Genomic DNA, 17,004 nt, shown 5'->3' with positions numbered 1-17,004 from the left:
CGTGAAGGGTGGTGCAACTTGCAATCTTTCAGAAGGCAAACTTCCCATTTGCTGACATTCTGTCTTCCCCCTTAACTTCCTGCAGGTGACAGATCTGAAAATGACTGTGCTGATAGATTGCTTAGCTCCAACAAGCCAAAATCCTGCCGCTCTAATAGCTCCTTCTGTGAAATGTCTCCCTTGGTGTTTGACAGCTTCATGGAAGTGACGTATAAGCAGAATCGCTAGGTGATGTCGACCAGGAATGATGAGGGGATTAGTAGTGACAATGCCCAGTTCTGACTGTGCTATTCGACCCCCAATTCTTAAAAGACTGTGACTGTCAAGAATTGGGTGTAATTTCCAAAGACTGCTTGAGAAGGGATCCTGGTTCCTTCAAGGAGACACTTGATTTCTTCCTTGTAAAACTCTCTCTGAACACTTTTATGATGCAGGCCTGTGCCTTTTCCATCTCTTCTTCTGTCGGTCGACACATATGCCAGCCATAGCAGCCAGTAGCCTGGTCAGAGTGGGTAAAGGAATAGGCAATATGGCTCAATTGCGCTATTGCTCTCTTGAGGGTACTGTATTTGGAAAATCTTTTGAAACATTCAGGACTTAAAGTACTTCTTTCAACTTGTGTCAAGTTCGTAACCCCCTCAGGACGTACCTCTATGTCTTGTGCAGGGTCAACGAGGCCGTATGTTTCTTGAGATGAAAGCTGCACAGAAGATTTTATGAGAAAGGGTGGTCCTTCAAACCATGTGGTACCACTCAGCAGTCCTGCTGGTACAGATCGGGACCCGTGGTCAGCGGGATTGAGTTCGGATACTGTGTGTTTCCACCGAGTTGGGTGAGTGGACTGGAGGATGCGCGGAACTCTGTTGTGTACGTAGACATAAAATTTGCGTGACTGGTTGTATATGTACCCCAATACAACCTTGCTGTCGGTGTAGTACACAACGTCATCAAATGCACAGTCCATTTCTGCTAAGATCAGCTCTGCGACTTCAACTGCGAGAACTGCAGCATATAGCTCCAATCTCAGAACTGTCAGACCTGCTTGAGGAGCCAACTTTGTCTTTGCGAACACAAAACCAACTTCTGTGTTGTCTGTTGTTGAGACCTTTATGTAGGCAACGGCAGAAATGGCTTTCACTGAAAGAAGAGAACACAAAGTTCTCTTCTTTGGGCATTTGCTGTTGAGAGGGAAGTGTGAGGCCACGGTATTTGGAGATGTTGCAAGTGTTGAAGTGAGTCTCTCCATTTAGTCCACGCAGCCTTCATGCTCTCTGGAAAGGATGCATCCCACTCCTCTGTTAGACTGTTAAGCTCCCGCAGTAACAACATGCCTTGAATTGTAATTGGAGCGAGAAATCCGAGTGGATCATAGAGACTATTCACTGTAGAGAGGACACCTCTTCGTGTAAAGGGCTTTTGATCGTCTGTAAACTGGAACGTGAAATTGTCCGTATTTGTGTTCCAAAACAATCCCAGGCTACACTGTACAGGCAAGTTCTCAGCAAAAATATCCAAGTTCTCAATGTCTTTAGCTTGATCCTCAGGTGGGAAAGCTTCTAGAACAGCTGGCCTATTAGAGGTCACTTTGTGTAACCAGAGGTTAGAGGATGCAAGAGTGTACTGCACTTAGAATATGAACTGCTTCTTCTTCAGTGGCAAATGACTTCAGCGCGTCATCAACGTAGAAATTCCGCTCAATGAATTTGCGCACATCTTCTCCAAAGTGCGTTTCTTCATCAGCGGCAGCTCTCCGCAGACCGTATATAGCGACGGAGGGAGAGGGACTGTTCCCAAAGTTATGCACTCGCATACAGTACTCAATAACTTCACAGGAGAGACTGTTGTCTTTGTACCACAGAAAGCGTAAAAAGTCTCTGTGGTTTTCTGTGACGACAAAGCAATGAAACATATGCTCAATGTCTGCAGTCACAGCCACTTGTTCCTTCCTAAATCTCATCAATGTTCCTACCAGACTATTGTTGAGGTCAGGACCAGTGAGTAATATGTCATTGAGTGAGACACCCTCATATGGTGCACTCGAGTCTAAAACGACTCGGATTTTGTTGGGTTTCTTAGGGTGATAAACCCCAAACAAGGATAAGTACCAACATTCTTGGTCCTTACTAAGAGGTAGAGCAACTTCTGCATGGCCTCTACTCAGCATGTTCTCCATAAACTCAAGGAAATGGGCTTTCATCTGAGGGCATTGTCCAGCGTGCGTCTAAGGAACATAAGGCGATCATGAGCTAGCTGCTTGTTGTTGGGTAAGCGGCGCCGTGGCGATCTAAACGGCAGAGGCCCTACTCAGCTATTGTCTCTGTCTTGGTAGAATTGCGAGTCCATGATATGCATGAACTGCTGATCCTCAGCTGATGGCGCCAGTTTGTGATCGTCTGCAGTGCTTGTGAAGACTTGTTGTCCTAAACTGTCCAGTTTGTTGCAGGGTTCAGACCTGTATGTAAATGTCTCTGATTTTGATTTGGCTATTACAAGGCTGGAGATAACTTGAGCGACGGTTATCCAAGATGTATGTTTTGTAGCTGTTCACACTTTCAGGCTTATGCGTTTCTCCAAGACAGACGTTGCCAACGATCACCCAACCTAGATCTAATCTTTGTGCGATTGGGGAATCGTTTGGGCCATTTATTTGTTCTCTGACTTTGTGTACTCTGAGCACATCTCTGCCTAACAGAAGTGTTATGTCAGCGTTTGGATCAAGAGGTGGAATCATACTGGCAATACGTTCCAGATGAGTATGGTGACGAGCAGCTTCTAGAGTAGGTATCTCAGAGCGGTTATTAGGAATTTCATTGCATTCAAGGAGTGAATGCAATGAAATTTTGTAGAATTTCATTCAAGGGAAGACTTATCTTCTCATCTACTGACTCCACAATGAAACCTGAAGCTCTTCTACCTGTCACGTCTGCGAGCCCAGCACATGTTTTTAATGTGCACATGATTTGGCCCTTTAATCTGGAAAAGGTCAAAGAACTGGGAACGTGCGAGTGAGCGATTGCTTTGTTCATCTAAAATTGCGTACATTTTTTTAGACTAACCTCTTTGTCCAGCTGGATGAACATTCACAAGTATTATTTTTGAACATTCTCTGGCATTCACTCCTTCTCCACACACCTCTGTACACCTGGCGGTGACTTCTTGGGTGTCTGTTTTGTCATTCTCCCCGCCCTGCTGTAAAGGGGGAGACAACGACTTAGACTCCCATGGTGCTGGACCTGGGTGGAGGGCGGAAATGTGACTAAAGCTATCACACTCAGTACAGATGGTTTCAACAGTGCAGTTTTTGCAAGATGGTAAGTAGAGGCACAACATCGAAAGCAGATGTTGAATTTCTTGAGAAACTGTTTGCGATCCTCTAAGGGTTTCTCCCTGAATCCTCTGCACCTTTGAAGAGGATGGGGTTTGTTATGAATTGGGCACAGTTTATTTGGACTTGAGGCTTTTCTCTCCTCTGCATTCACCTTGTTAACAGTTGATATCTGTGTTTTGTGGACGAATATAGGCACTTTAGAAAACCTTTCTTGTCCTTGTTTTCCATCTGTTATGCGTGAATGATTAGAACTGTACAGATTAAAGCTTAGGTCTGTAAAAGGGTTTTAGCTTCGGTGCGTATAAAGTCCGTGAAAACTTTGATAGGGGGGAAACCCACATTGTATTCACGTTTGTTCTTTGAACCATAAGACATCCACTTCTCTTGAATGTTGTGAGGTAGTTTTTCAACTATTGGTTGAATTCCTCTTGATGTGTCCAAATAGGACAGGCCAGGTAAAAAGCCATCCGTCTTGGCAGCTTCCAGCTCCAGCAACAGATCAGCTAGGTCACACAGTTTGAGGGTTTCTCTGGCTGTGATTTTGGGAAAACTTTCCACCTTATTGAAAAGTGCCTGCTCTATGGCTTCTGGAGAGCCATAGATTTCCTCAAGTCTTTCCCAAGCCATCATTAAACCTGCTACAGGGCTCCTGATATTAGCAGCCTTTATCTGTTTGGCTTATTTGCTGGAGTTCTTACCCAGGTAGCATATGAGTAAATCAAGCTCTTCTCCCGCAGACAGCTCGAGACCCACAATGGCACCTTTGAAGGATGATTTCCATGCCCAGTAGTTCATAGGTTGGTCATCAAAATTTGTAAGGCCAGAAGTTATTAGTTGACTGCAAGCTAGGTATTTGGCAAGGTCATAAGTAGGTTGAGTTGGCACACAGTTGCCACCTACTGGAGTGGCGGTGTAATGTGTTGGATTCAAGGGAGCAAATTGGGGTGCCATCATGTTCCTAGGAGGTTGAAGAAAGTTTTCTGTGTCATCCGAGGAGGTGTCTTTTGTTATGTTTTCTTGCTGTCTGATGACACATTCATGAGGGTGTGTTGGGGTGATATCTTCAACCTTTGGTTGTGTAGGCATCTCCATTGTGGTGATGGGTGTTTGTACTAGGACGTATTGAGCAAGTGCGTTGTTCTTTGCGTCTCTTAATGAGACGCTGGCTTCGCTGCGTGTTTCTAAGCCCAGTTGAATCAGTCCAGCTTCTAGTGAATTAGCCTCTGCAATAGCAGCTTCCTTTTCTTTCTCAGCTTGAAGTGCATCGAGACTGGCTTGAAGGCGGGCTTGCTCCACTTTAATCTGTATTTCTTTGAGAGCGTATGTGGCTCTGGCTTGAGCTCCTTCAGCTTTTGCTTTAGCTCTTAACAGTTCCATACTAGCTCTGGAGCTGACGGTGGACTGTGACTTCCTTGAAATAGCCGATCAAGTCTCAGTCATTTGAGATTTGCTTTCAGCCATTTGAAGAGATGCAGTTCCTTATGATGGAAGGTCGATCTGGTTGAGGAGCCTGTAGCACTTTAACTTAAGTGTTGCAATGGCGAAGCTCCGTGCAAAGGGCTCAGTTATTTTTTCCTCACTGTGATGCCATCTTTTCACTGTATAGGTCTCGCCAGCCAAATGACACTAGCTATCCAAACAGCTAAACAGAACAAATGCACAGACTCTGGAATGACGTCTTGAAGTTTTAGTGACATCAATTTTCTGTGAAACTGTAACGAGATAACAAAGAAATACATATAAGTATTGTTGCTGTAGTAACAATGTCAACATCACTACATACACCGTTTTTATACATAGACTAGTGGTCCGAGTTAGCTTAGCATCAGGTCGAATTTACTTCTAACAGAAAAATACATAAATTCTCTACAAATGAAGATGTCTCAGACAACTATTCTCATATGTAATTAATTAAACTTATAATACTTACAGATGATGCTTTAGCGAGCAAGAAAACAACGTAAGTAGGACTGAGGAACTGCCATGCGGCTGAAACTATGCTGTACTTCCCGTTTCTATTTTCCCTACTGCTTTTTGACAACTACTAAGAATGACCACTAGATGGCATTGTTTAGCACAAATTAGATAACAAAACAGTGAACATAACAAGGCACAATGACGGATCAGCGCATTTAATCGATCATAACACGCCTTTTCGTTATTGGAAACCATATTCAAACATCTATCAAAGCTACATTTGTAAACAATTGTATTTTTTAAGTATGTTTTTAATACATAGTTCAGCATATTTAAATATGCTTAGTGGCTATAACAATAGAATCGGAATGGAATATTCTGAAATTGATGTATGATGAGAATATTAAAAAGCACACAGCCGTTCATACTTTATTTAATAAGTTATTTAGTAATATCAATACAAATTTATATAACTATACAAACACAAGTAAATAATGATTAATGGCACAAATAAATGATTAATACTGACTAATATATATTGGATATATGTTTATATGTATATATATATGTTTTTCAGCCGACGAATTCTAGCTTCAGAGAGATTCAGCAGCTGAGATTGAGTCCAAAATCCGATGCGAGACTCATCACGTGCTGTACAGTGAATCCGTCTCTCTTTAAAGATATTTCCCTCTTCTTTCTCACATCGTACCTTTAGGAAACCTTCAAAACATAAACGGAAGATTTGGGAGCTATCTTACTTTTGACAGAGTGAAAGAATTTACATATAAATAATAGTCTTTACCGCCTGTTTAAACTTTGCTGGTGAATGTTATAACACGTAATATAGGTTTTATATAATATATGTTATATTGTTTCATTTCTAATATAGGCTCTTGTGTCAGATAATCTAAGTCAATGTTAGAGAATAATAAATTTTTTTAGATTTATGGAATCTCAGCCTTCATAGCGGCTGAACCCGTATTACACCAAGAACTGTAGCTAATATTAGCTGGTATCTCACCGGTGGACATAAATACAGTAAAGTAATATTCTAATCACAAAATATACACAATAAAATGTCCATCTTACTTGTGAAATGTTGTTTGTGGAGCCTCACATCAATAGTCCATCGATCCGAACAACAATATCCCTCAGTGCTGAGGCATTTGTTGTTTTGGTTGAGCAAAGTAGGAGGGACGACCTCTCCAAGATGGCTGCCGTATTTATTGCGCCGGAGCAGCCAATGCGGGGTCTACTCTTATATTATGTCTATGCTTCTCTGCCCTTATAAAAAAAAAGAAAACACGAAGAAGAATCAGCTCCTCTTAAAGGTTCAGCACAATTCCACAGCTATGGAACATCTTTAGTAAATAACTGATTTTGCATAAAACCATATTAATTGAAAAGGAAAAATAAATCATCTTACAGGTAGATTAGCAAAAGGGACAAAATATCCCGCTGCAGACCAAATTTGTAGTCAAACAGTATTGTAGTAATTGTGACACTAAACGGGACTAATGTCTTGTTTATAGTATGGTAACAATATTGGAAACAGCAAAAGTCATTTATGTTAATATGTTTGATTAATATAGAGGCTCAATTAAATAAAATTTACCGTAATCCTCTGAGAAATAAAATACGCAGGTATGACGGATTTATAAGAAATCTGCTGAGTAAGCAGTATGTGACGTGACATCGATGTGCGCATGCGCATTACCATAAGGTATGCTGGATTTATGGGTAGGACACATAGTCGGCTCTAATGCCTCTAAGCGTTAGTTCCGCCTCCCCCCTCCAGTGCTCGGAGGTTCACTTAGGCCAGGGCTGGGCAAATCCAGGCCTCGAGGGCCGGTCTCCTGTAACTTTTAAATGTATCTCTACTTCAACACACCTGAGTCAAATAATGAGGTCATTAGCAGGACTCTGGAGAACTTGACTGCACTTAGGAGGTGATTCAGTTACTGGATTCAAGTGTGTTGGACCAAGGAGACATCCAAGAGTTGCAGGAGGTCCTCGGGGACCAGGATTGCCCACCCCTGACTTAGGCTCTAAGTACCCGTGACTTAGGCTCTAAGTACTTAGGCTCGAGCACTTGAGGAGGGAGCGGTAGAGAACGGCTGGCCGAAATTAGCGTTCATAAATTGGATCAACCTTGAGCTAAACGCCGCTTACACCGGGGAGCGTCAATATCCAATTTGAAGCTAACTTCACTGTGGTATCAACGCATGCACGATTTGAGCTCCAAATTATGCCCCGCCTCTTCCGTGACAACTCTCACACATACCAAAAAATGAGTTTCTCTCACACATGCAAAAAATTTGTCTTTCACACAGAAAAGTACTAGTCTCATCCCCATTCATTCATTCCATTCAGCCTAGTGTTATTTTACACACATACATTTTCGACCTATCACTCAGAATAGTATGTGTGTGTGTGTGTGTGTGTGTGAGAGAGAGAGAAAAATTGTATGTGTGTGTGACATTTTAATAGTATGTGCAATTTTAATATTTTGTGTGTGTATGAGTTTTTAGTAGTGTGTGAGACAAAACATAGTTTTTGTCCTAAACTGCCCCTCGTAGTAACAAGCATGCAATATAAATAAAATGGCCCATACACTTTATCTAGTCCCAGAAGACTTCAAAGTTCTTTCCACTACAATCTGTCACTCACTCTTTCATGCTCACCTACACGTACACTGCTGGTGTACGTGTAGGTGTGTAAACGCCTGCAAATTTAATGTAACTGCTTATGTTTCACCACAAATTGACTATCTAACTAAATAAATGAAAGTACATACATAGTCCTAATGTGGTTAGAAATACAAACTTGTGTTTTTATTATATGTTCATAAAAACCAGTGCAGTTTGATTTCCCTCCCCCTCATGTCCCCAGCAAATGTCGGAAAGCTGAATGCTATGAAAAAATAACCCAGTCACCGGACACTCCTCTTAAAGAAAATGATTGAAAATCCTTTTAAAACAGGCATTTTCCCTTTTTGTCTCATTTACCTACAGATGTTTCGGAAAAAAGCATCTTCATCCTTGAGAGTGACAAGGATAACGGGAAGCTCAACATGTAATAATCTTTTCCTCTTTGTAAAATGGGTGTAAAGTGTTAGACATTCAGCTTTGTCAGTAGAAACCATTATTATTATTGTCAATTCTTTCACTTCTCCTTAACTGGATTCAGAACTCTGGTTGTTTTACCCAATACTTTTTCTGACCACTGAAAATGTTGTGAAATTTAAAATACATCTGGGTTGGTTTCTTCAACATTGTTGAATGTTGAATTAAAATGCATGCTTATGTCTTAAGGTGAATATTTCTAATTTCTTTGACTCAGCTTTGGAAATGTTCAAATGATGTATGTTGTAACTTTGTAAGTGTGAGCTGTTTGCTTTTTCATATTCTGAAAAGCCTTTGTCACTTTATCTTTTTTAAGAACATTTTTGGTACTAGTGCCCTTTATGTGACAGTAATTTGACAGGAAGTTGGCAGAGAGATGGGAAGGGGAAAGACATGCTGCAAAAGAGCTGAGGATAGGAGTCAAATAAGTACAGCTGCGTTGAGGTCTAGCTTCTGTATAAAGGCATCTACTCTAACCACTGTGCCATGAGACACCCCAACATCATCCTTACATTTGACAGATCCAAAATACTTTTACCTCTAGTACACACATGAACTTGATAGAAGCCATTCATTCAAAAATATTGGAAAAATTCAGGTTCAGATAAAAAAGAGGACATTACGCATAACATAACAGAATGCTACAGAATTTGATGAGTTTCATTTAAAGCTAATTCAGAATTACAGATTAGACTTTCCAGGCATTGGTTCTGTACTACAATATTATTATTGTTGTTATTTTGCCATATAAATTCAACACCGGTCAATTTAAGCTAATCAAATTGATGGTGTAGGGTCTGAGAATATGAGGATGAAGACTATACTTTAACAATGCTACTTAACCTTATTCTGATCAAGGTTTTTGTTGGCAAGGTGAGAGGATGTGTGCACCAAAATGTTTGTTTTCTTGTAATTTCAGCCATTTTGGGTAGATAATTTTTTTTTTTTACAGTGCATATTAAAAAAATAAGACCATGATTTTTTTTATTGTTTTTCAAAATAATGTGGCTAATACAATAAAGTGTGCTATTCAGTGGCGCAAAAAGTGGGTATGCAGGGTATGCAACGCATAGGGGCGCAGCACCAGAGGGGGCGCCAAAACCCCGTCTGGAGGGGGCGGCACGCCGATGTTCTCCCATACATTTCAGCGCGCCTTACCTCGCGCACATAACGAGGTAAATGTAGCGAGTTTTACCTTTCACGTATCGTCGCCCCGGGGGGGGGGGTTGAGTGAGCGTCGCTCCTTCACCCTGACGTTCCTTCCCTCGGGGGGAAGGGGGGCGCCGATCTATGTTTTCGCATCCACCTGAATAATGTGTAGTTGCGCCACTGATGCTATTATAACAGTTTTGGATATACAGGTTTTTCATTTCAATTTCAACAACAAAAACTAAAGACATTTTTTTTACATTTTATGTGAAAAGTCGTAAGAACAATTGCTGGTATTGAATACATTTATCTCAATTCTTAAAGCAAAGAAATGCATGATAAGAACATTTTTCTCAGCTTTATAAAAAAGATTTACTTAGTTCAAACCTCAGACCAGTGCTTGGGAAAGTATAAAGCTATTAACAAGATTACGCTAAAGCAGAACTCTGCAACATGACAGTGAATCCACCATGAACTGCATGAAAATTGTGAAGTTTAAAAATTCTGGGCAGTGAAAGTTCATATTACCATCTTTTGAGGCAGAGTTTAGTGACTTGAAGTATAATTTTTTGTAACTTCCATAGATAACAAAAATTAAACATCAATATTTCTTATTAAAGAATAGGGTTATATAATTTCTTTCAAGATTATTTTGTGCAATATAATTGACAAAAAATACTCCTGATACTAGCAGTTGCTTTTAACCTAGTGTTTTGAGATATACTATGTTTATGTTTGTATTTACATTAATTTAATTTATGCAAATCTTCTACTTTACTGTATTCAAACTGGAAAAATCCAACCGACGAAAAAATTTGCTAGGTTCCTAAAGCATGTAATCTAATGTAGAAGCAGTTTTTCAAAATGAATCCACTCTCCTACTTTGGAGTTAAATTGCGCCTGAATGCAATTATTCTATTGAACACTAAGAATGTCTAGAAAGTTCAATGCATATGTGAAAAGAGTTGGACTAGGTTGCACATACTTTTTTTTTTACTATCAAGAAATTAAGTTGTTCCTTTGTTTTTTACAAAGATGTTATGAAGAAGGAACTAGATGAGATTATGTAATTAATTAAAAACTTTCTGCTTTTGCTAATCGACAACAAAACACAACTTCCTTTTCAGAGACAACTTCAAGTTCTCCAATCTACTGTTCTCTGTCCAGGTAGTTACAATACTTTTAGTGCAAGGTATTATCTCTTGAGTCAACTAATGTCCCTCAAGTTTACATTTTTCTATCAGAAAACTGCCTCAGGTACTGTTTTTTAATTAAAATTATTTGAACTGATGTTTGTGGTGGTAAAATACTAACTTGTGGGTGTGAGGTTCTATAAAAGCAGTGACACCTTACTTTGTCTACCTATTTTATTGGTCTTCTGTGCCATCAAATCAACAAGACGTTTGGGGATCTGATTGAGGTCAAAGGTGAAACCTATGGTCTCTTTGTTTCTCTGTCCACTTTCTTTTTTCTTCACTTGATTTTGTTTGTTTTGTTTTCTTCAAAATCAGGTTAAATAGGTCTTTCTTGTTGATAAATTAGAATATTTTTAAAAGGTGGGTTATTCCAATAAATATGAATGCAATTATTTTTGTTGCATTCATATGCCATAAATATAATAATTGTTCAACACATGAATTTACTATGGAGAATATACTATATTACAAGCACTTTTCTGTAATAAAGGATTTTCACTTTTGAATCTAATGATGTGATAAAGAAATTAAAGTTGCTTTAATAGAGACTTTTAGCTTACTTTTGTTGTTTTCTCCTCTTCTTCCTAAAGATACAAAGATTATCTGAGAGGTTTAGTTAAAGCCAGTTTGCTGGTTAATTGCCTTTGAAGCAGATATAAGTACTTTAAAAATGTGGACAGGTGCCAACTGCAGCTGGAAAATAAAATCAGGATTTCCATAAACATGTGAAGGGCATTCCAATTTTCTAATAAATGGCTGCACTGACTAAGGAATTGAGTACAAAGTTGAACCAACAGCAGCAGATAACATCACTTTCCAAATCATCACTGACTGTGGAAACATCACTCTAGAACTCAGACAATATGGATTCTGTCCCTCTACACTCTTCCTCCAGGCTCTTGAGTCAAGATTTCCAATGAAGTGAAAATTTTACCTTGATCTAAAAAGAGGAGTTTGAATCACTGATGAACAATCCTTTATTTTTGCAACATGGAAAACACTTTTGATGTGGTTCATTAATCGCTTAAACTAACGGAATGTGGTAGTTGAAGTCCATATTCTGAATATGTCTGTGTTGAGGTCTTTGAAGCACTTAGTCCATCTGAAGCCTATGCTTAAGGAGTTTCTACCAATTTTTGAAGAGGGTGTGCTTTACAATTCTCTTAAAGGTGCAGTATGTAGCTTTTATAAGCTGATTCGGTTCTGTATCAATGAATATTTATTTCTCCCTTTCCTTTGTTTTCCCTCAGCTTGGTTAATCCTCATAATAAACACATTACACTTTTCTACCGGTGAAGAAAATAATTGACTTTTACATTCATGCACAACTTTGCGGTCTGCTGCATGGTATTAAAAATAGTTTTAAATCACTGATATAAGGATGAAAAATATCTGATATAAGGATGTCGTGATGTTCCTGCTCCTTGTGTCCAAACATATTTCCTACAGAGTGATACATTGTTGGAGCATATAACTGGTTCCCTCCTTGCTCACATGGACCCATCAGTTTTACAGGTCTCATTCTGTTCTGATAACTAGTCATAGCCCAGTAAATACAACTATCAACTATTTTCTTTCTAAATCCTTTTCTAACCCTATTCCTTGTCTTCTTACTGTCTCACTCCAGTAGCAGAAACACTGACATTAACAAGCCACAATCCCTGAATTATATTACTACTAAACTTCTATAACCGCTGGATTGAATAATTATGAAATTGTACGTATTTATTAATAATTTAAAGGTATTTACTTTTAGGTCTGTCATCTAGTAAAAAGGTGCATGAGCTGCTAAAGTCACCATATCTTCTCATGTTCTGAAACAACCATAAGGGAGATCAACAGTTTGACAAACAGTTTGCTTTGTGAAGCATCGCCTCACTGGGAGGGAATCGAAAGGCTAACATGCCAATCAGGTGCAAGTTGGGTGCCTGTAAGAGAAACCAGATGCTGCATTCAAAGCATGAAGAAGACCAGCAAGCAAAGCTTTCACAGAGTGGATGTAGTAGAATATCAGAGTACAGGAGACACAGGATAGAAGGTTTGACTGAATCAAGATCTGCTCCTCTCTTCTGCAGAAGTTCAGACTGGGAAGCAAACTGGAACATTGCTAGCCAAGTATGTGGAGCAGAAAAATAGGTTGTAGTTACTTAAATTTATGCAAACCAATTGTCTCAAAATATTCAATTACTGCAACATGTAAAAGACAAGTGTAGTTACATTGTGTGATTTTGGCAAACAGTATTCTTAAACTCATCCAAAATATTATTCAATGCAAAATTTCTTTTATTTTCTGCTTACAGCAGCAGCAAAAGATACATGATGTCATTACATGACATAGTTGTACTGTTCAAAACCTTTTGGTTTGCTTGAGTAGAAACGGAGTAATGTCTGTGTGTGTTAAACATTTACCAGCCAAAATTCACCACTTTCAAATAGTTCACTTTTTATTTTATTCTAGTTGTTGCAGACTCAACTTAAATAGATAAACTTGTAAAGCATCTTTTTCTTTTTTATATCCAAAAGTTCCTGCCACTTGTTTAAGATGAGTACAAACAACAAGTTGATGAGAATTAAGTGATGTTCACTTGAACTCTTTTATTAAGCAGAATGTTTTATTTTACAGTGAGGAAGGCCGGAGTCTAGCTTTAGCAGACGGCTGGAGGCATCTGACCCGCTTCAAACTCAGTACCTGTTTGCTCTATGGCAAAACTTTGGTAAGATTAAATTTAGTCGGCTAAAGAAAGTCAGACAGTTCATTGCGAGTGAAATCTCTTGAGGTATTCACGTTTCTTGTTTGTTCAGATCTTGCTAGTCATTTCAATAGTATGATTACTAATTAACAGTTGATTCTTTTGTGTCTAATTGCAATCTAATCATTCAGTTCACAATTGAGGTTTTATTATCAGGATTCTGCAAATTAAATATTTTCATAGTCATTCCTTTCATACAGTCTAGGCTCCCTGAAAAGGAGAAATTATCTTTCTGAGAACTATCATTTTTTATTGCTTTAAGCATCATGATATTTAACTTAATCTGACTGATATGATCTTCTTGAACGCATACTCATGCTTCATATTAATCTTTTATAAGCTTATCAGTTACAAGAGGTGTACTGTCTGTTATTGAACAGGTAGCATCATTAGGACCAAGGAACAAAAGCTGTAGATAATTTTAAAGGTAACAAAACAATTTACCATGTGTGACCAACTCTTGGAGCCTGGTTGTATAGTGAGAATGTTTTATTCTTTAGGTAAAGGGTATCAATAGCAAACTTAGTAAATGTTATTATAAGTTGGGCCCGGTGTCAGAAGATGTAAGTAAGTCTCTGTGAGAGGGGCTACTTGAGAAAAAAATCACAGATTCATTGACTGAATTGTTGGTTGATAGCCAGCATATATTTGAATTTGTGCAACAAACATTGAAAGAAAAGAAAAAACTACATAAAACCTGAATGGCCATTCAGTTTGATAAATATTTACACAGAGCATCATTCAATAAATTGATAGAAATCCAAGTGCTCACATCAAAATATAAAATCTAAGTAAATAATACAAATTGTATTAAATATACAGACTTATGGTTCACATAGATAATTTCTAAGTTTTAGTAATGGAATCTTCAACAACTACAGGTGTACTATATTTTGTTAGTGAACACACTTAAGCATGTAAGATAATGGATGGAGGGAAAGAATCACTAGGGCCAAGAAACATATAGCATATAAGTCAGACAAAAGCTGTAGATAATTTTAAAGGTAACAAACAATTTTCCATCTTGTGAGCAACTCTTGGAGCGTGGTTGTGCACTGTTAAAAAAAAAATTAAACATTAGGGAAAACTGAAAGATAAATACGAGTAGCCTCACCTAGCCCTGTTTAGTCCCCGTCACATATGCTTAAGAAATACATTTACAGATGAGGAACTTTTACTGAAATGTATCACACTAGCAAGTGTTACAGAAAAAAAAATCTATGAGTTTCAAATGTATTTGAACCAACCTTTACTATTTTGGAGAAAGCATGAAGCAGTGGGGAGATCACTGTTAATTCAACAGCAGGAAAAAGATTGAAGTTCATTGTAAATGAAAGCATTTACAATGATGCGAGGCCAAATTCTGGAAAGGCAGTGATGTTAAAGTTTGTCTTTCACTTTAACTGCAGAAAGCTAAAAGTTAAATTTGAGTAGCCTCATGTAGGCCTGTTTACTGCCTGACTCAAATCCTTAAGAAATGCATGTACAAATGAGGAACATTTACTGAAATGTATCACACTAGCAAGTGTTACAGAAAAAATCTATTAGTTTAAAATTTAAGCGTCTGTTTTCGGAACGGATGAAGGAAATGACAAACTCATAGTCAGCACCTACTAGTCGTGCTACCATAAATAATGCAGTAAAACAGTTAAGCTGTTGTTTTCCTTCAGAGGTATCTGTCCATGCGTAAGTGTGTACAGGGAGGGTAGCTGTGGTGAGCAGGGCAGGGGTCAGGGGTCGCTCCCCTCCCCTCCACACTGTGCAGCAGGAAGACAGTTTGTCTCACGTAGGCCTGTTTACTGCCAGTCACACATTCTTAAGAAGTGCATGTACAAATGAGGAACATCCATCCATCCATCCATCCATCCATCCATCCATCCATTTTCTTGCACCCTTGTCCCTCAGTGGGGTCGGGAGGGTTGCTGGTGCCTCTCCAGCTATCGTTTCGGGCGAGAGGCGGGGTACACCCTGGACAGGTCTACAGTCTGTCACAGGGCAACACAGAGACACACAGGACACACAACCATGCACACACACACTCACACCTAGGGGCAATTTGGAGAGGCCAATTAACCTGACGGTCATGTTTTTGGACTGTGGGAGGAAACCGGAGTACCTGGAGAAAACCCACCATGCACAGGGAGAACATGGAGACTCCATGCAGAAAGACCCCAGGCCGGGAATCGAACCCAGAACCTTCTTGCTGCAAGGCAACAGCTCTACCAACTGCACCACTATGCAGCCAAATGAGGAACATTTAAAGTTTAATTCTTATATTCAGGGTTTTTTGTTGTTGTTGTTGTTGTTGTTGATTGGATGAAGGACATCACAAACGCTACTTAAAATGTGTTGTATTTTAATTCCCTAAGAGTCCCCACACTGAGCACCAGTGCTATCGAGCCTCCCCTTTGTGAATGGGTTGTACTTTAAATCATTCACAAACAGATGTCCTATGCTGGGTTTAAATTGTACCTACCAGAGAGAAACGTTTTTATTGCTGATACCTGTCTCTGTTTCTATTGGCTACTTCATAGAGGTGGGAAAAAGTTTACCAAAGATGGAAATGTTTATTTATTAACCGGTGTGAAAGGAATGCTTATGTATGCACTTATGTATTTTTAGATTAACAGGTGTGTGTGGGGTGGGGGGGGGCACAATTAATGATTAGGGTCATAAATCACTCCATCGATTAAATTTTGTCTTAAGGGTGACCATATAACTCTCTCCTGTCTGAAGAAAAGCACAACTCCTATCCAAAAACAACCAATCAGAGCCAGGAGGAAGGTCTTTGTGCTGCCACTCAACGTCACATACTCACTGCTAAATGTGCTAATGGCAAAGAAACAACTTACCATTATAAGAAAACTTTACTTGCCATCATCAGTGACCATACTAATTAGCCCACCATTCACAACACAATCTGCTGATAAGGAAAAGGTTTAGTGGTAGTAAAGAGCAACATTGACAGTTTCAACAAATATGTTAAAAAAATATTTTTTATAAAAGTTACATACTGCAGCAATAAGGTTGCAGTTAACTGTTTTGGCTGTCCACATTTTTTCCTTACTCCCCACCCTGACTCTGGACATCTAGCTTCTTAACCAACGACCAACCAGCCACTTCAGAATATGTTACGGAATTTGGCCATATGTGATGATTTACAGCAGCATAGTAAATAAACACTGCAATCATGGCAAAGCGGAACAACTATTATGAGTTCACAAGTTTGGAGACTAGATGAGAGAGGAAATGATAACTGACAAAAAAAAAAAGAATGGAAGGCCAGGAACTGAGCAGGGGGGCGATGGGGGTTGGTTAATATTTCAGGATGTACTTCCATGTGGTTTCAAACAATTTCCTCTCTTTGGAGGTCATTCTGGGCTCTTTAGTTACCATTAGTATTTTCCTTCTCTCAATTTGTCATCAGTTATCCTCCAAAGCTATAGCCTGCGTGGTTGGCTACAGTTCTGTGGACTTGAAATTTATGAAGAATATATCAGAGGAGCAACAAGCTGCTAGATGATATATTATTTAGATAA

General features: G+C 39.0%; 1 protein-coding gene across 8 annotated transcripts in view; it reads left to right on the top strand.

The window, feature by feature from the left end:
• amot (angiomotin) overlaps positions 1 to 17,004 on the top strand; it is an 87,653-nt gene that overhangs the window by 16,395 nt on the left and 54,254 nt on the right. For 2 of the 8 annotated variants that reach the window (XM_081615151.1, XM_081615152.1), the window contains exon 2: positions 8,260 to 8,320. The exons of 2 other annotated variants lie outside the window; for them this stretch is intronic. In XM_081615151.1, coding sequence (XP_081471277.1) covers positions 8,260 to 8,320 — 61 coding nt within the window. Of the gene's footprint in view, positions 1 to 8,259; positions 8,321 to 10,652; positions 10,687 to 13,232; positions 13,430 to 17,004 lie in introns of those variants that run through there. 4 more of the 8 variants (XM_081615153.1, XM_081615156.1, XM_081615158.1 and 1 more) reach the window with 3 other exon arrangements.

Source organism: Poecilia reticulata, chromosome 14, assembly GCF_904066995.2.
Source record: "Poecilia reticulata chromosome 14, P_reticulata-male-v2, whole genome shotgun sequence".
Classification (NCBI taxonomy): Eukaryota; Metazoa; Chordata; class Actinopteri; order Cyprinodontiformes; family Poeciliidae; genus Poecilia; species Poecilia reticulata.
This window is presented reverse-complemented; position numbering and strand designations above follow the sequence as displayed.